The sequence below is a fragment of the Oncorhynchus tshawytscha genome, linkage group LG13, assembly GCF_018296145.1.
Source record: "Oncorhynchus tshawytscha isolate Ot180627B linkage group LG13, Otsh_v2.0, whole genome shotgun sequence".
Classification (NCBI taxonomy): Eukaryota; Metazoa; Chordata; class Actinopteri; order Salmoniformes; family Salmonidae; genus Oncorhynchus; species Oncorhynchus tshawytscha.
In genome coordinates, this window is record NC_056441.1 from 47,289,354 (window position 1) to 47,315,207 (window position 25,854).

At 44.0% G+C, this 25,854-nt stretch overlaps 1 protein-coding gene across 2 annotated transcripts in view; it reads left to right on the forward strand.

Moving 5' to 3' along the window:
• The window catches only part of mindy4b (MINDY family member 4B), a 35,641-nt gene extending 14,555 nt beyond the window's left edge, over nucleotides 1–21,086 (forward strand). For both annotated transcript variants that reach the window (XM_024442030.2, XM_042295800.1), the window contains 7 exons: nucleotides 3,345–3,510; nucleotides 3,983–4,048; nucleotides 4,191–4,261; nucleotides 18,433–18,505; nucleotides 18,828–19,004; nucleotides 19,745–19,925; nucleotides 20,266–21,086. In XM_024442030.2, coding sequence (XP_024297798.2) covers nucleotides 3,345–3,510; nucleotides 3,983–4,048; nucleotides 4,191–4,261; nucleotides 18,433–18,505; nucleotides 18,828–19,004; nucleotides 19,745–19,925; nucleotides 20,266–20,408 — 877 coding nt within the window. In that variant the 3' untranslated portion in view covers nucleotides 20,409–21,086. The remainder of the gene's footprint in view (nucleotides 1–3,344; nucleotides 3,511–3,982; nucleotides 4,049–4,190; nucleotides 4,262–18,432; nucleotides 18,506–18,827; nucleotides 19,005–19,744; nucleotides 19,926–20,265) is intronic.
• The last annotated feature ends 4,768 nt before the right edge of the window (nucleotides 21,087–25,854 follow it).

The following is a 25,854-nucleotide window of genomic DNA, read 5'->3' on the forward strand; positions in this document are numbered from 1 at the left end:
ATATATCTCTATGTACATATTCTTATCCCCTTACACTGTGCATAAGACAGTAGTTTTGGAATTGTTAGTTGTTGTTAGTGTTGTTGGTTATTAGTGCATTGTCGGAACTAGAAGCACAAGCATTTCGCTACACTCGCATTAACATCTGCTAACCATGTGTATGTGACAAATAAATTTGATTTGATTTGAATGATTTATTACAGCTTTTATTAATTTCATCACATTCCCAGTGGGTCAGAAGTTTACATATACTCAGTTAGTATTTGGTAGCAGTGCCTTTTAAATTGTTTAACTGGGTCAAATGTTTCGGGTAGCCTTCCACAAGCTTCCCACAATAAGTTGGGTGAATTTTGCCCCATTCCTCCGGACAGAGCTGATGTAACTGAGTCAGGTTGTTACGCTCGTTTAAAGATTAATTAGACCAAGGTGCAGCGTGGTAGGCGAACATCTTACTTTTATTAAAAATGAACACCAAAAAAAACAAGAAAAAACGAACATAAAGTTCTGCAGGCTGTACAGAAACTAACAAAATCAAGATCCCACAAACTAAGGTGGAAAACAGGCTGCCTAAGTATGATCCCCAATCAAAGACAACGATAGACAGCTGCCTCTGATTGGGAACCATACCCGGCCAACAAAGAAATAGAACACATAGATTGCCCACCCAAGTCACACCCTGACCTAACCAAACATAGAGAATTAAAAGGATCTCTAAGGTCAGGGCGTGACACAGGTTTGTAGGCCTCCTTGCTCACACACAGTTTTTCAGTTCTGCCAACTTTGGAAGTATGCTTGGGGCCATTGTCCATTTGGAAGACCCATTTTTGACCAAGCTTTAACTTCCTTACTGATGTCTTGAGATGTTGCTTCAATATATCCACATAATTTTCCTATCACATGATGCCATCTATTTTGTGAAGTGCACCAGTCCCTCCTGCAGCAAAGCACCCCCACAACATGATGCTGCCACACACGTGCTTCACGGTTGGGATGTGGTTCTTCGGCTTGCAAGCCTCCCCCTTTTTCTTCCAAACATAACGATGGTCATTATGGCCAAACAGTTCTATTTTTGTTTCATCAGACCAGAGGACATTTCTCCAAAAAGTACGATCTTTGTCCCCATGTGTAGTAGCAAACTGTAGTCTGGCTTTTTTATGCCGGTTTTTGGAGCGGTGGCTTCTTCCTTGCTGAGTGGCCTTTCAGGTTATGTCGATATAGTACTTGTTTTACCGTGGATATAGATAATTGTGTACCTGTTTCCTCCAGCATCTTCACAAGGTCCTTTGCTGTTGTTCTGGGATTGATTTGCACTTTTCGCACCAAAGTACGTTCAGCTCTAGGAGACAGAACGCGTCTCCTTCCTGAGTAGTATGACGGCTGCATGGTCCCATGGTGTTTATACTTGCGTACTATTGTTTGTACAGATGAACGTGGTACCTTCAAGCATTAGGCTCCCAAGGATGAACCAGACTTGTGGAGGTCTATAATTTTTTTTCTGAGGTCTTGGCTGATTTCTTTTGATTTTCCCATGATCTCAAGCAAAGAGGCACTGATTTTGAAGGTAGGCCTTGAAATACATCCACAGGTACACCTCCAATTGACTCAAATCATGTCAATTAGCCTATCAGAAGCTTCTAAAGCCATTACATCATTTTATGGAATTTTCCAAGCTGTTTAATTAAAGGCACAGTCATCTTAGTGTATGTAAACCTCTGACCCACTGGAACTGTGATACAGTGAATAAGTTAAATAATCTGTCTGTAAACAATTGTTGGAGAAATTACTTGTGTCATGCACAAAGTTGATGTCCTAACCGACTTGCCAAAACTATAGTTTGTTAACTCTTGGAACTACCCATCCCGGATCCGGGAGAATTGTCATCAACTACACTAATTAGCATAGCGCAACGGTCAAAATATATTTCTAGAAAATATTCATATTCATGAAATCACAAGTGAAATATAGTGAAACACAGCTTAGCCTTTTGTTAATCACCCTGTCATCTCAGATTTTGAAATGAGGCTTTACAGCCAAAGCAAGATAAGCGTTTGTGTAAGTTTATCGATAGCCTAGCATAGTATTATGTCCAGCTAGCAGCAGGAAGCTTGGCCACGAAAATCAGAAAAGCAATCAAATTAACCGTTTACCTTTGAGCTTCGGATGTTTTCACTCACGAGACTCCCAGTGAGACAGCAAATGTTCCTTTTGTTCCATAAAGATTATTTTTATACCCAAAATACCTCTGTTTGTTGGTCACGTTATATTCAGAAATCCACTGGAAATAGAGGTCACGACAACGCAGAAAAAATTTCCACATTATATCCATAATATTGACAGAAACATGGCAAACGTTTTTTATAATCAATCCTCAAGGTGTTTTTCAAATATCTATTGGATAATATATCAACCGGGACAATTGGCTTTTCAGTAGGAGCGAGAGGAAAAACTCTGAGAGCCCTCAGCTGGCCACTTACGCAATGTCATCATTTACGCTCATTCTTCAACATAAAAGCGTGAAACTACATCAAAATGCAGTAGACACCTTAGGGAATACGTAGAAAAGGGAATTTGGTTGATATCCCTTTCAATGGCCAATAGGGTGCATAGGAACACAACGGTTTCAAAATAAGAGGCACTTCCTGATTGGATATTCCTCAGGGTTTTGCCTGCAATATCAGTTCTGTTATACTCACAGACAATATTTTGACAGTTTTGGAAACTTTAGAGTGTTTTCTATCATAAGCTGTATATTATATGCATATTCTAGTATCTGGTCCTGAGAAATAGGCGGTTTACTTTGGGAACATTATTTTTCCAAAAATAAAAATAGTGCCCCCTAGTTTCAAGAGGTTTTAATAACAAAATGTAGGCCTATCCCATATTTGCTTAATATGTTGAACATGTTTGCAGTCCACATTGTTCTAAATAATTGCATGGCTTCATGATGGAAATATGCTGTTAAACATAGCATTCCCACTTAGGGGCAAAAGTCTGAGGGCGGAAAAAGTACGTGATGATGGCTGGGCGGGTGGAAATTGGAGAATTTAGCATTTTTCAAACACCTGAAACCACTTTTTCCTGAAATCTAGAGCCATAATTATTATGCTTAATTATATGTAAAAAAAAAATTGTTTCAAGAGGTTCAAGAGGTTTTAACAAGAAATTTGTGGATTGGTTGTTTTAATGACTCCAACCTAAGTGTGTGTAAACTTCCGACTGTAAATGTGTGAGGAGGAGTGAACGAGTGTACACTTGGGTAGAAAGGACAGACCATTAAGACAAAGGGGGAAAAAGTGAAGAGACTTTTGACTGTGCTCTCTCCCTCCGTCTCTGCTCCTGCCCAGTCTGAGTGAGGTGGGTGAGAAGGAGCAGGAGAGGGCCCTGGCCGTCGCTCTGACTGACATTCTGTGGGCAGCTGGGGAGGAAAGGAGCGCCACCATCTCCTTAGTGACATCAGACTACTGTTTCACCCCCCACCTGGACTACAAACTGGACAACTTCACTGAGAGAGTATGGCCTCCATCAAAAGTTGCATGCCAGGGCATGATCCACAAAGCGTCTCAGAGTAGGAGCGCTGATGATAAGATCAGGTCCTCCCTCTTATTCATCATGATTTAAATGGCAACACTGATCCTAAATTGATTCTACTCTGAGACACTTTATGAATAGGGGTCCAGACCTGAAATAGTCTGGTCATCTAGGAATAAACACACTCATTGGGTAATGGGGTATGTAACTTCTTTGTCCAATTTCAGTGAGTCGGATGTCGAGACCCTCTAGACTAGATTCTAGCCCAAACCAATCAACAGAGATAGACTGCTAAGCTGTTTTCTGGCTGTGAAATCCTTTATTCATGTATCATGACAGTTCTGGTTTTCACCATCACTAAACCTTCTGCTGGACAATAGTTGGCAAATGTCTCTAGTGTGTAGTGACATCCATCCTGTGTACTGAGAATTTGTTTTTCACTCTTTATTTCCAGCTACAGCTTTTTAGTTTCAACAAGAAAGAGGATGTCAAGAAATTTGTCCATGAGCACATCCAGTGTGTGAGTAAACAAGTAATTTTTAGCTAATATGTGGGTAACATTTCCTACTACTGGCTGCCCAGGTTCCAGAGTTTCTGGACCAATACAAAAATGACCTGTTTTGGATGGTGTCATGTTTCTTTTTCCCCCCTCCTGCCTGCAGTTTGAAGATGAGGGGAGTCATGGAGTCATCTTGTTTCTCTACAGCTTAATCTTTTCAAGGACTATCACCAGGTATACAACCACCAGTCCAATACACCGGAGTTCCATCAATTGAAAGCAATTGATCGATTAGGAGAGACCGCAATCCACGCTTTGGATTTGTTTACCTAGCCACTGTTTTTTAAATGTATTTTTTTATTTTAAAAAATGTAACCTTTATTTAACTAGGCAAGTCCGTTAAGAACAAATTCTTATTTTCAATGACGGCCTAGGAACAATGGGTTAACTGAACAGATTTTTACTTTGTCAGCTTGGGGATTCGATCTTGCAACATTTCGGTTACTGGTCTAACCACTAGGCTACCTGCCTCCCCACTGTTACCAACCACCATGTTACGATAAACTAGGAGTGGTGGGTGGAATCAGGCGCAGAGAGCAGTGTTCAGTCGTTTGTCAAATTTATTCACTGGCACAGCAAGAACGGTCACGCCAACACACAGGGGGTATACAAGTTACCAGTCCAAACAATAGGACAAAAATATTCCGGAGAATAAAGACACGAACAAAATAACACCATCCAACAGAGTAACAAGAAACAAGCCCGCACAAATACCCAGCGGGCCTAGTGCCCTTAAATAACCTACAAACAAACCCTAACACAAAACCCCCCTCGAGGACGACCCGGAGGACGAGGCGCAGGGCGATCCGAGTGGAGGCGGTGGAAATCCCTCAAGAGGGAAGGATCCAAAATGTCCCTCCCCGGTACCCAGCACCTCTCCTCCGGACCGTACCCCTCCCAGTCCACGAGGTACTGCAGGCACCTCACCCGGCGTCTCGAGTCCAGAAAAGCTCGTACTGTGTACGCCGGGGACCCCTCAATGTCCAGAGGGGGTGGAGGGACCTCCGGTACCTCACTGTCTTGTAGGGGACCAGCTACCACCGGCCTGAGGAGAGACACATGAAACGAGGGGTTAATGCGATAATAAGAGGGAAGTTGCAATCTATAACACACCTCGTTTATCCTCCTCAGGACTTTAAATGGCCCCACACACTGCGGCCCCAGCTTCCGGCAGGGCAGGCGGAGGGGCAGGTTTCGGGTCGAGAGCCAGACCCTGTCCCCTGGTGCGAACACCGGGGCCTCACTGCGGTGGCGGTCAGCGTCTCTCTTCTGCCGTTCACTGGCCTGCCTGAGAGAATCCTGGACTGCCCGCCAGGTCTCTCTAGAGCGCTGCACCCACTCCTCCACCGCAGGAGCTTCGGTCTGACTCTGATGCCACGGAGCCAGGACCGGCTGGTAGCCCAGTACGCATTTGAATGGCGACATATTCGTGGATGAATGCCGAAGTGAGTTCTGGGCCAACTCTGCCCACGGGACGTACCTCGCCCATTCTCCTCGCCGGTCCTGGCAATACGACCTCAGAAACCTACCCACTTCCTGGTTTACTCTCTCCACCTGCCCATTACTTTCGGGGTGATAACCAGAGGTAAGGCTGACCGAGATCCCCAGACGCTCCAAAACGCCTTCCAAACCCGGGACGTGAACTGGGGACCCCGATCGGAGACGATATCCTCTGGAACCCCATAGTGCCGGAAGACGTGGGTAAATAGAGCCTCTGCAGTCTGTAGGGCCGTAGGGAGACCAGGCAATGGGAGGAGACGGCAGGACTTAGAGAACCGATCCACAACGACCAGAACGGTAGTGTTCCCCTGAGATGGGGGAAGATCAGTAAGGAAATCTACCGAGAGATGGGACCATGGCCGTTGTGGAACCGGGAGGGGCTGTAACTTCCCTCTAGGAAGGTGCCTAGGACCCTTACTCTGGGCGCATACCGAACAGGAAGAGACATAGAGCCTCACATCCCTAGCTAAGGTGGGCCACCAGTATTTCCCCCTAAGACCCCGCACTGTCCTATCAATCCCCGGATAACCCGCAGACGGTAGTGTGTGAGCCCACCGAATCAATTTATCACGGACACCAAGCGGTACGTAACTTCGACCGGTCGGACACTGTGCAGGCGCAGGTTCGACCCTCAACGCCCGCTCGATGTCCGCGTCCACCTCCCATACCACTGGGGCCACCAGTCAAGAGGCTGGAAGGATGGGAGTGGGTTCGATGGACCGGTCCTCGGTGTCATAGAGACGGGACAGCGCGTCGGCCTTAATGTTGAGGGGACCTGGTCTATACGAGATCGTAACTCTAAAACGTGTAAAGAACATGGCCCACCTAGCCTGACGCGGATTCAGTCTCCTCGCTGCTCAAATATACTCCAGATTACGGTGGTCAGTCCAGATGAGGAAAGGGTGTTTAGCCCCCTCTAGCCAGTGTCTCCACACCTTCAGGGCCTTTACCATAGCTAGTAACTCCCGGTCCCCCACATCATAGTTCCGTTCCGCCGGACCCAGCTTCTTAGAAAAGAAAGCGCAGGGACGGAGCTTCGGTGGCGTGCCCGAGCGCTGAGACAGCACGGCTCCAACCCCAGCCTCGGACGCATCCACCTCCACTATGAATGCTAACGAAGGGTCCGGATGGGCCAACACGGGAGCCCCAGTGAACAGTGCCTTCAACTGGTTGAAGGCTCCATCAGCCTCTGCTGACCACCGCAGACGCACCGGCCCCCCCTTCAGCAGTGAGGTATTGGGCGCTGCTACTTGGCCAAAACCCCGGATAAACCTCCGGTAGTAATTGGCAAACCCTAAAAACCGCTGCACCTCCTTTACCGTGGTCGGAGTCGGCCAATTACGCACGGCGTTAATGCGGTCACACTCCATCATCATCCCCGAGCTGGAAATGCGATAACCCAGGAAGAAAACGGCTGGTTTGGAGAACACACATTTCTCAGCCTTGACGTATAGGTCATGCTCCAGCAGTCGCCCAAGAACCTTGCGCACCAGGGAAACATGCGCTGCGCGTGTGGTAGAATAAATCAAGATGTCATCAATATAGACTACCACACCCTGCCATTGCAAGTCCCTGAGAATCTCATCTACAAAGGATTGGAAGACGGCTGGAGCATTCTTCAACCCATACGGCATGACGAGGTACTCATAATGGCCTGATGTGGTACTAAACGCTGTTTTCCACTCGTCTCCTCCCCGAATACGCACCAGATTATACGCGCTCCTGAGGTCCAGTTTTGTGAAGAAACACGCTCCGTGGAATGATTCCACCGCCGTAGCGATGAGAGGTAGCGGATAACTAAAACCCACTGTGATCGAATTGAGACCTCGATAATCAATGCACGGACGCAGACCTCCCTCCTTTTTCCTCACAAAAAAGAAACTCGAGGAGACGGGTGATATGGAGGGCCGAATGTACCCCTGTCTCATGGCTTCCGTGACATATGTCTCCATTGCCAGCGTCTCCTCCTGTGACAGTGGTTACACCTGACTCCGGGGAAGTGCAGCGTTCTCCTGGAGGTTTATCACGCAATCCCACCGTCGATGGGGTGGTAATTTGGTCGCTTTCTTCTTACTAAAACGATAGCCAAATCGGCATATTCTGGGGGAATGCGCACGGTGGAAACCTGGTCTGGACTCTCCACCGTCGTGGCACCGATGGAAACTCCTATACACCTATCTGAACACTCGTCTGACGCCCCCTGTTTCCAGGAAATAAGGGGATTGTGAATAGCCAGCCAGGGAACCCCCAACACCACTGGAAACCCAGGTGAATCAATAAGGTAGAAACTGGTCTTCTCACTATGATTCCCCTGTGTTACCATGTCCAGCGGAATCGTGGCCTCCCTGACCAGCCCTGACCCTAACGGTCGGCTATCTAAGGAGTGCACGGGGACAGGTGGGTCTATCTGTACTAACGGAATACCCAATTTACGGGCGAGTCCGCGATCCATAAAACTCCCAGCTGCACCTGAATCGACTAGCGCCTTATGCTGAAGAGAGGGGAAAAACGCAGGAAAAAAAATAAACAAAAACATGTGACCAACAGGGAGCTCTGGGTGAGTTTGGTGCTTACTCACCTGGGGTGGCCGAGGAGTGTTCCACCGGCCAGCTCGACTCCCAGAGGAACTCCTCCAGCACCGGTCCGAAGTGTGTCCTCTCCGTCCACAATAGGAGCAGGAGGAACCTCCTCCTCTGGTCCCCCTAGATGCAGCTCCTCCCAACTCCATCCGAGTGGGAGTGGGAGAGCTGGAAGGTGGAATTGACAGGACCCCTTCTGAACGCCCGCGGGCAGCTAGCAGGTTGTCCAATCGAATAGACATGTCTATAAGTTCATCCAGGGAGAGAGTTGTGTCCCTGCAAGCTAGCTCCCGGCGGACGTCCTCCCGGAGACTTCACCGGTAATGGTCCATCAGGGCCCTGTCATCCACCCAGCACCAGCAGCTAGGGTCCTGAACTCCAACGCAAAGTCCTGCGCGCTCCTCGTCTCCTGTCTGAGGTGGAACAGTCGCTCACCCGCCGCTTTGCCCCCTTCTGTTACGATAAACTAGGAGTGGTGGGTGGAATCAGGCGCAGAGAGCAGGGTTCAGTTGTTTGTCAAATTTATTCACTGGCGCAACAAGAACGGTCACGCCAACACACAGGGCGTATACAAGTTACCAGTCCAAACAACAGGACAAAAATAGTCCGGAGAATAAAGACACGAACAAAATAACACCATCCAACAGAGTAACAAGAAACAAGCCCGCACAAATACCCAGCAGGCCTAGTGCCCTTAAATAACCTACAAACAAACCCTAACACAAAACAGGTGTACCCAATTACCCAATAACCAAAAACAAACGGAAAGGGAATCGATGGCAGCTAATAGGCCGGTGACGACGACCGCCGAGCACCGCCCGAACAGGAAGAGGCACCATCTTCGGCAAGGTTCGTGACACACCAGTGCTTGACTTGGAATGAAATATGTGCTGATACTCATTTTGGTTGCCGGTACTGTTTATATTTAGGTGCAGGAGCTCCACAATAATGCTGTGCTAATATTTTATGAGATGTGCAGGAGCTCAAGCAGTAAAACATTTGAGGTGCCGGTATTCAGTACCGGTGAGCTCCTGCCCAAGTCAAGCACTGCCAACCACTGACTATAGCATTTTCTAACCAAAACACATTGGAATGTACCCAATATTGACAAGTTAAACAATTCAAACCCAAAGAGGGGATTACACTCTTGGCTCTATTTTAACAAACCTAAAGCGATGGTAAATCTTAGTGCTGGTGGTAGCGTAATAGGTTCGGGGGTGTATCAGATTATTATTATCTATTTTCACAACCTGAATTATGGGTGCATTAGCTGGCAGTGGCACGAAAGTGCTTGGTTTTGATGGGGGGATAAGATGTAGGTGTGTCGAGGCTTGACCCCTCACTGACTAATCAGAACATACTCCATGGCTAAATATGTGGTTGCTTCAAGTTGTCTTTCAGGTATTTCTTTTTTTTAAATTGAACCTTTATTTAACTAGGCAAGTATTGCGGTGTCATCGACTACAATTCGAAATAACAAAATGTAGGCCTATCCCATATTTGCTAAATATTTTGAACATGTTTGCAGTCCACATTGTTCTAAATAATTGCATGGCTTCATGATGGCAATATGCTGTTAAACATAGCATTCCCACTCAGGGGCAAAAGTCTGAGGGGGGAAAAAGTATGTGATGATGGCTGGGCGGGTGGAAATTGGAGAATTCAGCATTTTTCAAACACCTGAAACCACTTTTTCCTAAAATCTAGAGCCATAATTATTATGCTTAATTATATGTAAAAAAAAAATGTATATTTCTCTACATATCTAAGCATACCTCTTGAGCTGGCTGGTTTTTCTAAATAAACTAAATATGGTTCTCCGCATCTCTGCTAATGTCTGGGTAAAAGATTGAAAGGATATTTAGTACATTTAGTAATTGCTTGCTTTTCTAAAGTGTACTAACCTTGCCAACCTTGCCAGGAAACAAAGACGTTATGCGCTTGGCGCGGTCAGAGATGGTCGCCCAGTTTCAGGTCATTAGAAAACTATGCAGTTATTTGTTTTTTTTATGTATTATTTAATGTATTATTTCTTACATTGTTAGCCCAGGAAATCTCAAGTGTTATTACATACATCCAGGAAGAACTATTGGATATAAAAGCGATGACAACTTACCAACATTACAACCAGGAATACGTCTTTCCCGAAGTGGATCCTTTGTTCGGACCTCCACCCTGGACATGCAATCTTATCCCAGAGGTCGACCCAAAACAACGCGATCACCACAGGAGAGGCAGACGGAGCGGCCTACTGGTCAGACTCAGAAGGCGAGCACACCATCCACCGCTCCCGAGCATATTTCCCGCCAATGTCCAATCTCTAGATATCAAGGTGGATGACATTAGGGCACGAGTTGCCTTCCAGAGAGACATCAGAGATTGCAACATTCTCTTTTTCACAGAAACATGTCTCACTCGGGATATGTTGTCAGTCAGTACAGCCACCCTGTTTCTTCATGCATCACGCTGACAGAAACAAACATCTCTCTGGTAAGAAGGAGGGCGGGGGTGTATGCCTTATGATTAACGACTCATGGTGTAATCACAACAACCTCGTCGGCCCTGAAAGAACTTCACTGGACTCTACGTAAACTGGAAACCATACATCCTGAGGCTGCATTTATTGTAGCCGGGGATTTTAACAAAGCTAACCTGAGAACGAGACTTCCTAAATTCTATCAGCATATCGAATGCGCGACACAGGCTGCTAGCATTCTGGATAATTGCTACTCTAACTTCCGCAATGCATACAAAGCCCTCCCCCGCCCTGCTTTTGGCAAATCGGAACATGACTCCATTTTGTTGCTCCCAGACTATAGACAGAAAATAAAATAGGAAACGCTCAGGTCTGTCCAACTATGGTCTGACCAATCGATTCCACGCTTCAGGATTGCTTCGATCACGTGGACTGGGATATGTTCCGGATAGCCTCAGACAACAGCATTGATGTATACGCTGACTCGGTGAGCGAGTTTATTAGCAAGTCCATTGGAGATGTCGTACCCACTGTGACTATTAAAACATTTTCTAACCAGAAACCGTGGATTGCTGGCAGCATGCGAGCAAAACTGAAAGCGCGAACCACCGATCTTAATCATGGCAAGGCGACTGGAAATCTGACCTAATACAAGCAATGCAGCTATTCCCTCTACAAGGCAATAAAACAAGAGTCGCAATTCAACGGCTCAAACACGAGACGTATGTGGCAGGGTCTACAGTCAATCACGGATTACAAAAAGAAAACCAGCCCCGTCACGGACATCGATTAAACAACTTCTTTGATCACTTTGAGGACAATTCAGTGCCACTGACACGGCCTGCTACCAATGCCTGTGGGCTCTCCTTCTCTGTAGCCAACATGAGTAAAACATTTAAACGTGTTAACCCTCGCAAGGCTGCCGGCCCAGACAGAATCCCTAGCCGTGTCCTCAGATCATGCGCAGAACAGCTGGCAGGTGTGTTTACGGACATATACAATCAATCCCCATCCCAGTCTGCTGTCCACACATGCATCAAGATGGCCACCATTGTTCCTGTTGCCAAGAAAGCTAAGGTAACTGAACTAAACGACTATCGCCCCATAGCACTCACTTCTGTCATCATTAAGTGCTTTGAAAGACTAGTCAAGGAGCATATCACCTCCACCTTACCTGATACTCTAGACCCACTCCAATTAGCTTATCACTCTAATAGGTCCACTGACGATGCAATCGCCATCACACTGCACACTGCCCTATCCCATCTGAACAAGAGGAATACCTATGTAAGAATGCGGTTCATTGACCAGAGCTCAGCATTTAATACCATAGTACACTTCAAACTCGTCATTAAGCTCGAGACCCTAGGTCTCCATCCCGCCCTGTGCAACTGAGTCCTGGACTTTCTGACGAGCCGCCCCCAGGTGGTGAAGGTAGGAAACAACATCTCCACCCCTCTGATCCTCAACACTGGGGCCTCACAAGGGTGCGATCTCAGCCCTCTGCTGTACTCCCTGTTCACCCATGACTGCATGGCCATGCACTCTTCAAACTCAATCATCAAGTTTGTAGACGACACTACAGTGGTAGGCTTGATTACCAACAACGACGAGTCAGCCTACAGGGAGGAGATGAGGGCCCTCGGAGTGTGGTGTCAGGAAAATAACCTCTCACTCAACATCAACAAAACAAAGGAGATGATTGTGGACTTCAGGAAACAGCAGAGGGAGCACCCCCCCATCCACATCGACGGGACAGCAGTGGAGAAGGTGGAAAGTTTTAAGTTCCTTGACATACACATCACGGACAAACTGAAATGGTTCACCCACACAGACAGTGTGGTGAAGAAGGCGCAACAGCAATTTGGCTTGTCACATAAAACACTCACAAACTTTACAGATGCACAATTGAGAGCATCCTGTTGGGCTGTATCACCGCCTGGTACGGCAACTGCACCGCCCTCAACCGCAAAGCTTTCCAGAGGATAGTGCGGTCTGCACAACTCATCACCGGGGGCAAACTACCTGCCCTCCAGGAGACACCTACAGCACCTGATGTCACAGGAAGGCCAAAAAGATCATCAAGGATAACAACCACCTGAGCCACTGCCTGTTCACCCTGCTACCATCCAGAAGGCGAGGTCAGTACAGGTGCATCAAAGCTGCGACCGAGAGACTGAGAAACAGCTTCTATCTCAAGGCCATCAGACTGTTAAACAGCCACCACTAACATAGAGAGGCTGCTGTCAACATACAGACTCAAATCTCTGGCCACTTTAATAAATGGACTTAATAAAGGTATCACTAGTCACCTTAAATAATGCCACTTTAATAATGTTTACATATCCTACATTACTCATCTCATATGTATATACTGTTCTATACCATCTACTGCATCTTGCCTATGCCGCACGGCCATCACTCACCCATATATTTATATGTACATATTCTCATTCACCCCTTTAGATTTGTGTGTATTAGGTAGTTATTGTGAATTTGTTAGATTACTTGTTAGATAGTACTGCATTGTTGGAACTAGAAGCACAAGCATTTCGCTACACTAGCATTAACATCTGCTAACCATGTGTATGTGACCAATAAAATGTTATTTGATTTAAGATAGAGTAGCTAGTCTGTCTAACTAACTTGATTGATTGCCTGAAATATCTTCTTGGAGGCTGGGAGAATGGGAACCTATCTGGGCTAACTAAAGCCAACTTCATAAAATTGCTAGGTGGCTAGTAGTATTAGAGATAAACAACAAATGTAGTGTGTGTGTGTGTGTGTGTCATATATATATATATATACAGACATACACAAACGTTTTAGAACACCTACTCATTCCAGGGTTTTTCTTTATTTTCACAATTATCTAGATTGTAGAATAATAGTGAAGATGTCAAAACTATGAAATAACACATATGGAAACATGTAGTAACCCATTTTTTTTTTTACAAATCAAATATGTTAATATGTTATGTTAATATGTTCTTTGCCTTTATGACAGCTTTGCACACTCTTGGCATTCTCTCAACCAGCTTCATGAGGTAGTTACCTGGAATGCATTTCAATTAACAGGTGTGCCTTCTTAAAAGTTAATTTGTGGAATTTCTTTCCTTCTTAGTGCGTTTGAGCCAATCAGTGTCAGTGTTGTGACAAGGTAGGGGGGTATACAGAAGATATTTGGTAACAGACCAAGACTATATTATGGCAAGAACAAAACAAATAAGCAAAGAGAAACAACAGTCCATCATTATTTTAGGACATGAAGGTCAGTCAATACGGAACATTTCAAGAACTTTGAAAGTTTCTTCAAGTGCAGCAGCAAAAACCATCAAGTGCTATGATGAAACTGGCTCCCATGAGGACCGCCACAGGAAAGGAAGACCCATAGTTACCTCTGCTGCAGAGGATAAGTTCATTAGAGTTACCAGCCTCAGAAATGGCAGCCCAAATAAATGCTTCACAGAGTTCAAGTAACAGACACATATCAACATCAACTGTTCAGTGGAGACTGTGTGAATCAGGCCTTCATGGTCAAATTGCTGCAAAGAAACCACTACTAAAGGACACCAATAAGAAGAAGTCTTGCTGGGTCAAGAAACACGAGCAATGGACATTAGACATTTTGGACATGGACATTTTTGGTTCCAGCCGCCGTGTCTTCGTGAGACGCGGTGTGGGTGAACGGTTGATCTCTGCATGTGTATTTACCACTGTAAAGCATGCATGGAGGAGGAGGTGTTATGCTGTGGGGGTGCTTTCCTGGTGACACTGTCTATGATTTACAGTGGGGTAAAAAAGTATTTAGTCAGCCACCAATTGTGCAAGTTCTCCCACTTAAAAAGATGAGAGAGGCCTGTAATTTTCATCATAGGTACACTTCAACTATGACAGACAAAATGAGAAAAAAAAATCCAGAAAATCACATTGTAGGATTTTTTAATGAATTTATTTGCAAATTATGGTGGAAAATAAGTATCTGGTCAATAACAACAGTTTATCTCAATACTTTGTTATATACCCTTTGTTGGCAATGACAGAGGTCAAACGTTTTCTGTAAGTCTTCACAAGGTTTTCACACACTGTTGCTGGTATTTTGGCCCATTCCTCCATGCAGATCTCCTCTAGAGCAGTGATGTTTTGGGGCTGTTGCTGGGAAACACGGACTTTCAACTCCCTCCAAAGATTTTCTATGGGGTTGAGATCTGGAGACTGGCTAGGCCACTCCAGGACCTTGAAATGCTTCTTACGAAGCCTCTCCTTCGTTGCCCGGACGGTGTGTTTGGGATCATTGTCATGCTGAAAGACCCAGCCACATTTCATCTTCAATGACCTTGCTGATGGAAGGAGGTTTTCACTCAAAATCTCACGATACATGGCCCCATTCATTCTTTCCTTTACACGGATCAGTCGTCCTGGTCCCTTTGCAGAAAAACTGCCCCAAAGCATGATGTTTCCACCCCCATGCTTCACAGTAGGTATGGTGTTCTTTGGATGCAACTTAGCATTCTTTGTCCTCCAAACATGACGAGTTGCGTTTTTACCAAAAAGTTATATTTTGGTTTCATCTGGCCATATGACATTCTCCCAATCTTCTTCTGGATCATCCAAATGCTCTCTAGCAAACTTCAGACGGCCTGGACATGTACTGGCTTAAGCAGGGGGACACGTCTGGCACTGCAGGATTTGAGTCCCTGGCGGCTTAGTGTGTTGCTGATGGTAGGCTTTGTTACTTTGGTCCCAGCTCTCTGCAGGTTATTCACTAGGTCCCCCCGTGTGGTTCTGAGATTTTTGCTTGTCGTTCTTGTGATCATTTTGACCCCACGGGGTGAGATCTTGCGTGGAGCCCCAGATAGAGGGAGATTATCAGTGGTCTTGTATGTCTTCCATTTCCTAATAATTGCTCCCACAGTTGATTTCTTCAAACCAAGCTGTTTACCTATTGCAGATTCAGTCTTCCCAGCCTGGTGCAGGTCTACAATTTTGTTTCTGGTGTCCTTTGACAGCTCTTTGGTCTTGGCCATAGTGGAGTTTGGAGTGTGACTGTTTGAGGTTGTGGACAGGTGTCTTTTATACTGATAACAAGTTCAAACAGGTGCCATTAATACAGGTAACGAGTGGAGGACAGAGGAGCCTCTTAAAGAAGAAGTTACAGGTCTGTGAGAGCCAGAAATCTTGCTTGTTTGTAGGTGACCAAATACTTATTTTCCACCATAATTTGCAAATAAATTCATAAAAAATCCTACAATGTGATTTTCTGGATTTTTTTTCTCTCATTTTGTCTGTCATAGTTGAAGTGTACCTATGATGAAAATTACAGGCCTCTCTCAACTTTTTAAGTGGGAGAACTTGCACAATTGGTGGCTGACTAAATACTTTTTTGCCCCACTGTATTTAGAATTCAAGGCTGTGACGGCTCTGAATTTGCCTGAACCGTCTCAGTGCTTCTCCTTCCAATAGGGCGCTTCCCCTTTAATTCCCAATTAAATAGCCAGCATCAGCTGTGCAAAAAGTGGGGTTGCGATGGAGACGCTAATGAGGATGTGTTCAACTCTCACTTCCAAAGCTTCTTTACTCCGTTTGTTTTGTTATATTTAAAGTGTGCTTTGTAGCCTTGTCTCAAGTTTAAACAGGATCGGATCCACTCATTGTTTCCTTTGGACTACACATCTCAGTTGTTCTCCGCTGGTTCTTCATGGCCTTTCTCCTCTGTTGGCGGATAGGATTGTCTGATTGACCACAACTTATTTGCATACGGTATTTCATTTGTTTTAGTTTGATGTATACCGTGATAATTTATGCGGTCAGTTGTAGTTGAAAACTTATTGAGATTTGATACGCTTTATGCTTGTGTGGTAAAATAGTTGATATTTTGATTGTATGATTGAGACTGGGTTTACGCTACGCTTTCATGAACGGACAAACATTGCGTGACTAAGGTCACTTGAGATCCCTGAACTCCTTTACCGGGCTGGACTCTTTTAGGCCCGAGGTACAGGACTTTTCTGGAGGAACCAGAGCTCATTATTTGTTATATTATTGTGTGTGTGATCATTTATGTTGCTAATACAACCCATGCAAAAGAATACAGTTGTTTGGAAGTTATTTCCAATGTTTTAAGGGTTTTGTGAAAAGTGTATGTCCATCCTGACTTTTTACACGAGTCCTGTGTATTGGTGTAGACTTGACGGACCAGACGAGACTCACTCCCTTCCAAACCAAAAGGAGAAATCAATATTTTTTCTGGTAGGCACAACCTACCTGGCACCCCTATAAACAATAAACTCAAGTCAAAACCGTTACAAGGCACACTTAACCAGCATGGTTACCACATCATTCTGCAGCGATACACTATTCCATGTGTGCTATTTCATTATTTTGAAGTTGTCACTAATATGCCACAATGTAGAAAATAGTAAAAATAAACTCTTGAATGAGTAGGTGTTCTAAAGCTTTTGTGTGTGTGTATTTTAACAGGACAAACCTGAGGGGGCACCTGTGCCCCTTTTAGGCATGTTGCCTCTGTTTGCACTGATAGGCCTACTGTAAAATGCCTTATGTCTGAGCCATGGACATGCCCAACTTCAATTAGCAAGATTAAATTCACTATTAATAAGACCTAAAAAGACAATCATTCACTAATAAAATGAAACAACGTTTTAAATAGGCTATGTCTAAATACAGTTACAGGCAGCATATTGGCTCCCCGTGGGCATATGATATTAAGACAACTTAGTCTATGGCGGGTTTTACGCACATCTGCACTTTTCACAGGAGCTGGAAAAATATCCAATATAAAGATAAAGGGGTAATGTACACACCATTATACTGCTCCCAAATAAATATACAGTATGGCTATAGCCTACCATCGGAATTGATATGGCTAGTATGACTTTTCCACATGAAAGGTAAACAGGCAAATATAGCCTACAAGTGGATGCAGCACCACAGCGATTGGAATTCCCACGATTTGACAGTTACTGTAGGTCCAGAAAGTGGAAGATGCATTTGTTTTTACAAAATGATAAATGACAAACAATAAGCAGTCTTTTTAAATATCTTGATGTTCCTGAACATGCTTCTTATAGTGCAGTCACTGACTAATGACTCAACTTTTCACAGAAGCTGGACAAAAATGAATGTCCAATATAAATAAAAAAGGTAAATGCAAACTGTTTTGCTGCTCGTGATATTTTTATAAAATATTGGTGAGGTACATGAGGCTACTGTGTGCGCCTCCTCTGGCAAAATCAATGCCTTAACCTTATTGCGTTACCACTAACACCAGCTTTTGGTCGACCTTCAATATCCCTAGTTGTGCTGACTGAAATTGGCATATTGGCGCACATTTTTAAGGTCACACCTCAAATATTTCCAAGTTTCTTCTTAAGTATAGAGTTAAGAATACTTTTTTTTTCTTAAGGTTTTGTGAATCTGGGCCCTGATGTTACGGTTAAATTGCCGAGCCTGGTGTAAGGGTTGAAAAATGTTAGTGTGCCAGTTTTTACATGACGAAATTGCAAACTAACGTGCGTTTGACACTTGCGACTCCTTAGCGACAGCCACAATGCACCAACCATTTAATGATAGGTGCATTGTGGTTTGTGAATAATTCAGGAAATGTAAAGACGGTTAATACAGTATGTTCTATGTAAGAAAATACTTTGTGGTGTTACACACCATCCTGACAACAATATAATTGAATAATCTGGACATTTTCTATTCATCTCATTTTTGGAGAAAAAAGATTAACTCACTAACTAAATCAAGGCATCTTTTTTTGGAAGGTTGAGGGAGGATCTTGACTGTACCACCTCCCACTTGCTTCATTTGAGCCTTGGCAACTTTGTGTGTCGTCAGGTAAGTGTGAGGAGTGTTTCTTAATGGGCCATACTCTTGCTTGTGGGCTTCATGCACAAACAGCACCTTGCTTTATCAACAGTTGCTATAGCAGCAACGCCTTGCTTTACCAACAGTTGATAGCAGCAGGCAGCACAGCAGTTTAAAAGAGCCTGCTTTATGCCCTCCCTCAAGATAGACCTCCTGGCATAAATGTGTTATTGTGCAAAAACGGATTCCATTATATCATTATATACAGTAAATAGCTATTGCTTTGTATTGGAATATGGCTAAGCCATCACACAAGCATCATGCGTCTGCTGTGTCTCTATGTATTCACCAGGCACTGATGAATCTTCTGCTAACTGGCCGAGCCAGTCCCAATGTATTCAATGGAACTCTGCAGTGTGGTGATGACGGCAGCCCTCTGGAGAAGCCTCTACACGGCGTCCTGGCTCGCAGCGCCGTAGGCTACCTGCACTGGAGCCGCGAGCTGCTGGAGCGTACAAAGCTGCCCATGGTACAGTAACAGTGCCTTCCTGTCTTTTTGTAACTGCTGCTAATCTCAGCACCCAGAACCGAATCTCGTGCGCACTCGCCAGCTAATTATTAATTTTGTCATGAGACAATAACCTGCTGCTGACCCTGCATCTACTGCATCTACAGCTCTACAGTCTATCTGTTCATCTGTCTGTCTGCCTGTCAATCTTTGATCTGTTGATCAGCATCACTCTTCCAAAGTTATCATGGTGGTCCCACAGGCACTAAACTGTCCATACTTTCTCAGCCCGTCCTTTGATCTTTCATTAGTCATTTAAGGGCTGAGGCTGAGCTACTAGAAATGACTCGATATATCTCCTTGATCAGTGTTTCTCTATCCCTGGTCCATGGCCCGGCACCGGTCCTTAGGATGTTGCTAATCGGAACCCCAGATGCTTAGTTAACACTGATTTTGTCAGTTCTACAGTGTTCATTTTGATCTGCAGTCCTCCAAAGAGGCAGGATCATAGCTTGCTGGTCCCTTGTATCAAAAAAGGATGAGATGCACTGCTCTGGGCCGATATCCATAAAGCGTTGCAAAGCAGGAGTGCTGATCGAGGATCAAGTTTGCCTTTCAGACCAAGTCTCCCCAATTTTAACAAAGCTTAACACTACATGGACATGGGGGACCTGATCCTAGATTAGCACTCCTACTCTGAGACGCTTTGTAAATATTGGGTCCAGGTGTAGATCTCATCTGTGCCCTATGGCGCCCTCTAGGTTGGAAGCATGCTGAAAACACCAAAGTTGCCCATTTGGGTGTGCAGTATCAATGGCACCTACAGCGTCCTCTTCAGTCCCAACCGCTCCCTGCTCTCTGACTGGAAGATGGAGCACCTGTTCCACATGTACTTCTACAATGGCCAGCCATCGCAACAAAGCACAGCCCTGCTGACCATTGGTAGGTTGGACTACATGCACCTGTATCTCTGACTATCATTTGATATATTCACATTTACCCCTCAGTCTCAATATTGAGTATAATATAATGTATTATGTGCATTTTATTGCATCTTAATAATCTATAGGTCTAATTGATTACACTTTTGCTTATCAAAGCGAAATGATGGCTTGATTGTCATCTCACAAGTAACAATGGGCATAGGGCCCAGAATTATTCCCTGCTTACACTTATTCAACCCTCTCAGATCTACACAAGTGCCTAGAGGTTAGGGGCTAGGGGTTGATTTGGGATTCAGCACTCATGTCTTTACTGTTAATTAACACCTCTCTTGTTCCAGACACTCACTCCCACCACTGGGAGGTAGGGATCAAGGACACCCAGGGAGACCCAGAGAAGAGGTTTCCCTCTGTAGAGATGGCCGTTAGGACCAAATGGGAGGGAGCTGCCATCGACTGGAACGGAACCATGCCTTTTTTCTGACCAGGGAGGATACTTGATGATCGTAATGTTCTGGATTCCTAATAATTTTTTTACGCATCCGTTTGTCTGGTTTGAAGGCGCCCTTATGCTACCAACCACAAAAAGTGTGTTTGCAACTTTTACAGCTTAGGCCGGGATTCAATCCCATCATGCTTTGCGGAAATGCACCATTTAATGGCTATATTCCTGCGTTCACAGTAAACACTGCATATACAGTATGTCAGCTCAATCGGAAACGACCTTTAAATGGAGCATTATCGATAAAACGCGATCGGATCCCGGTCAAAGAAAGATAAGAGGTCAATGTAAAGAATTTCTTAATGTGTAATATTTGTCAGGCATTCTATTGTACTTTTTTTATAAGATGTTCTGTAAAATAGGCCTATACTTTAATGTTTTTGAGCCATCATAGGATACCCACGTTATTCAAAAAACAATACCTGCAGAATTACATTTATTGACAGTTTGAGAAGCTGTTTAATTGAGTGAGTATATTACATGTCTTTTCAATACAGCATAACTATTTCTAGTATTTGTGGCGCAGCCTACATTTGTCAGTTTGGGCTGTATTTTCTTGGTGTCATTGGTAGCCTAATATTTTGATAAAACTTGGGTTCAAATCAAATCAAATTTTATTTGTCACATACACATGGTTAGCAGATGTTAATGCGAGTGTAGCGAAATGCTTGTGCTTCTAGTTCCGACAATGCAGTAATAACGAGCAAGTAATCTAACTAACAATTCCAAAAAAACTACTGTCTTATACACAGTGTAAGGGGATAAAGAATATGTACATAAGGATATATGAATGAGTGATGGTACAGAGCAGCATAGGCAAGATACAGTAGATGATATCGAGTACAGTATATACATATGAGATAAGTATGTAAACCAAGTGGCATAGTTAAAGTGGCTAGTGATACATGTATTACATAAGGATGCAGTCGATGATATAGAGTACAGTATCAACGTATGCATATGAGATGAACAATGTAGGGTCTAAATGTAGGCTTATTTGAAAATTGTGATTTAAAAAAAATATATATATGCCTATTATAGCCCCAAACCTTTTCCAGGCATATATGAAATTAGGTTTTGCGGTCATTGTAATCTATAGGGATTTTACAGTGCCTTCGGAAAGTATTCAAACCCCTTGAACTTTTCCATAATTTGTTACGTTACAGGCTTACCCTAAAATTGTGTTTTTTTTCCTCATCTACACACAATACCCCATAATGCCAAAGAAAAAAACGTTTTATTTTTTTATTTTTGCAAATAAAAATAAAATAAAATATACATTTACATAAGTATTCAGACCCTTTACTCAGTACTTTGTTGAAGCACCTTTGGCAGCGATTACAGCCTTGAGGCTTCTTGGGTATGGCACTACAAGCTTGGCAAACCTGTATTCGCAGAGTTTCTCCCATTGTTCTCTGTCTCTGTTCTCAAGCTCTGTCAGGTTGGATGGGGAGTGTTGCTGCACAACTATTTTCAGGTCAAGTCCAGGCCCTGGCTGGGTCACTCAAGGACATCCTTCACTACCATGCTTCACTGTAGAGATGGTGCCAGGTTTCCTACCATCTCCACAGAGGAACTCTAGATCTCTGTAAGAGTGACCATTGGGTTCTTGTTCACCTCCTTGAACAAGACCCTTCTCCCCAATTGTCCAATTTGGCCAGGTGGCCATCTCTAGAAAGAGTCTTGGTGGTTCCTAACTTATTCCATTTAAGAATGGAGGCCACTGTGTTCTTGGGGACCTTCAATGCTGCATCATTTTTTGGTACCCTTCCCCAGATCTGTGCCCCGGCACAATCTTGTCTCCGAGCTCTACGGACAATTCTTTCGACCTCATGGATTTTGCTGTGACATGCACTGTCAACTGTGGGACCTTTTTATAGACAGTTGTGTTTATAAAAATTGTCCAATCAATTTAATATACCTATTTTTATTTTTTTTTCTCTTCTATTTAACCTTTATTTAACTGTGTACTCCAATCAAGTTGTAGAAACATCTCAAGGACAATCAATTTCAAGTCTCATAGCAAAGGATTTGATATTTGGTAAAATGTCTAAAAACCTGTTTTCACTTTGTCATTATGTGGTATATTGTCTGTAGATTGCTGAGGATTTTTTTTTTTTAAATCAATTTTAGAATAATGGTGTAATGTAACAAAAGTTGGAAAAAGTCAAGGGGTCTGAATACTTTCCGAAGGCACTGTATGTTAAAGTTGTATTTTAAGTGAGATGTGGTTGTAGGGTATACTGTATGTGTACTATGTTCCCTTTATCCAGTCTTGTCAGACAGTGAATCTGACTATATTTGCAATGTTGTTACTCTGTATGACAATAGGTCTATAACCAGGCAACGAAATATTGAAACAAAATTATCCCTTACTTTGCAATTTTACATTACATTTCATTACACAAACACAATAAGGCATAAGTGTTGTTTTCATTAGCTATGAATCAATCAATCAATAAACAAGTCAATAAGATGACATTTTATGGCGGAGGGTAGCCTTGAGGTTAGAGAGGTGGACCAGTAACCTTAGGCTACCGGTTAGAATCCCAGGAATGACTAGAGAGATCTGGCGTGATGTGAGCTGCCTATCTACTATATAAAACAAACAGGACATTTAGGTTTTGCCACAAATGTTCTTTAAACTTACTGTTGGGGCAACCTTACAATTACCACCTGGAGTAGAACTGAACTGAACTCGTCCTATAGAGTCTCTACACCACATTTGGTACTATATTCATAAGCTACTGTATCCATAGGCTGCTGTAACTGGAGGGGGCAGGAGTAGTGTAGTTTATGGGCAGGGGCTGGACACACAAACTATAGGCCTACATTCTTGTGTAATCCTCGCGCCGTGGGTTATGTTTACACAGGCAGCCTAATTCAGATCTTTTTTGTCCGCTAATTGGTCTTTTGACCAATCAAATCAGATTTTTTGACACCAGATGTTTTTCAGGTCTGATCTAACTGGTCAAAAGAGCAATTAGTAATTGGGAATTAAATGTGTCCACCATAATCATGAGAGAGATGACAATATTGATGAAATTAGACGCTATTGCAAAATAATTCTAATGTCCTTGGTGATTTTAATAAGGAATCGTGCAGCTGAGTGAGTGATATCAGTAGTCTACTGACTGTTGAAATTAAACATAGTATACATCTTAGGTAGTCATGGTTGTCAGCCAAATCAGTAGCAAATTTGGGAGTTCCAATCTTTTACCAACAATGAGTGGCCCGTCCATTATAGTACCCGGTGCCAAGATCTGCATCAAAGAGCATCTCTCGCCCTCACCGGCCACCCAGACCTCTCTGACGATACAACCAAATGGCAAACTCGGCTGGCCTCATCCCTGATGAGGAGGATGAACAGAATGAATGTTCAATGCACTTGTGTTTTGCATTTGTTCTTCTGTTAGTATTTTGAGGTACAGTGGAATTGCAACAATAACAGCAATTAATGATTCCTGATAGTGATAATGGTGTGATCAACAAGTGTTGACCCCAGAGGGGCATACTACAAAGCAGGATTAATGACTCAACCAGCAAACTTGCCTAAATATTCTGAAATAGTGAGCTTGAAATTGACATGGTCTAATTGACTCATCAACCAAAGACACATAAGTCTAGCTTTCTTATTGAACCCGAAAATAAATAGTTATTTCTGGTGGTTTACCAAAGATGGTTGGCTAACTCATTGATCCTGTTTTGTCTTGTACCCCTCGGGTCTACTGCACTCCACTAGAGTGTATTAGCCCACTGAGCTAAAGCCTGAAGGGATTAACTTGGGGAGACGAAACAAGTCTACAGGGAAATTTAAATTGTCGCACAAGTGTGGTTCTCAACCATTCCTGGTTATAATGGAATAACGTGAGCTTAATAAGTGGGCTCCCGAGTGGTGCAGCGGTCTAAGGCACTGCATCTCAGTGCTAGAGACATCACTACAGACCCTAGTTTGTTTCCAGGCTGTTTCACAACCGACCGTGATTGGGAGTCCCATAGGGCGGTGCACAATTGGTCCAGCGTCATCTGGGTTAGGGTTTGGCCGGGATAGGCCGTCATTGTAAATAAGAATTTGCTCTTAACTGACTTGCCCAGTTAAATAAATAAAAATGAAAGGTGAAAGGTACAAACACTGTAAACATCAGTAGACTGTCCAACTGGCCTAACCTATGGCTACAGAAGCCTACTGTTCTGTGTACAGTGCAAGATGAAAAGGAGATAGTTACGATGATGGCATGACAAATTAAATCCACCAAATTAGAGACCAAATTCTATCTATTCTGCTTTGCAACTGGAGTTAACGTTGGTTGTATTGTACCAGAACATTGAGCTTTGTCCAACAGCTGATAAAACTAGCACTGTAAAAGTGTGATTTTTTTGTTGTTGATCCATTTTATTTCTTGACACAGGACCTTCTAATCAGCAGGTTTGCATGTGCGAGAGTTTTGTCTTGGTGATAAATGTGTTAATATTGATCAACGGAGGGTCGGAGGCAAATTGGTTCATAGAACAACAAGAGTTCCAAACCTCTCTGCCAATAACAGCTAGTTTTCAGTTTTCCCTCTCCTCTCAGACCACTCCCAGACAGTCTTGCTTTTTTCAATTTTAATGGAAAACTGTTACAGTTTATTACATTAAGATACTCAAGAAAGCGAAGGTAACATATCACTCACTTCTGTCATCATGAAGTGCTTTGAGAGGCTAGTTAAGGAGTATATCACCTCCACCTTTCCCAACACCCTAGACCCACTTCAATTTGCATACCGCTCCAATAGATCCACGAACAATGCAATCGCCATCGAGCTGTACACTGCCCTATCCCACCTGGACAAGAGGAATACCTATGTAAGAATGCCTTTTCATTGACTACAGCTCAGCCTTCAACACCATAGTACCCTTCAAGCTCATCATTAAGTCCGGGGCCCTGGGTCTGAACCCCGCCCTGTGCAACTGGGTCCTGGACTTCGGGCCGCCTTCATGTGGTGAAGGTAGGCCACAACACCTACACTACGCTCATCCCACAAGGGAGCTTACTCAGCCCCCTCCTGCACTCCCTGTTCACCCATGACTGCGTGGCCCAGCACGTCTCCAACTCAATCATCAAGTTTGCAGACGACACAACAGTGGTAGGCCTGATTACCAACAATGAGACAGCCTACAGTGAGGAGATGAGGGCCCTGGCAGAGTGGTGCCAGGAAAATAATCTTTCCCTCAACAAAACAAAGGAGCAGATCGTTGACTTCAAGAGGGAGCACACCCCCATCCACATCGACGGGGCCACAGTGGAGAAGGTGAAAAGCATCAACTTCCGTTCTGTACACATCACTGACAATCTGAAATGGTCCAACCACACAAACGGTGTGGTGAAGAAGGTGCAACAGTGCCTCTTCAACCTCAGGAGGCTGAAGAAATTTGGATTGGCCCCTAA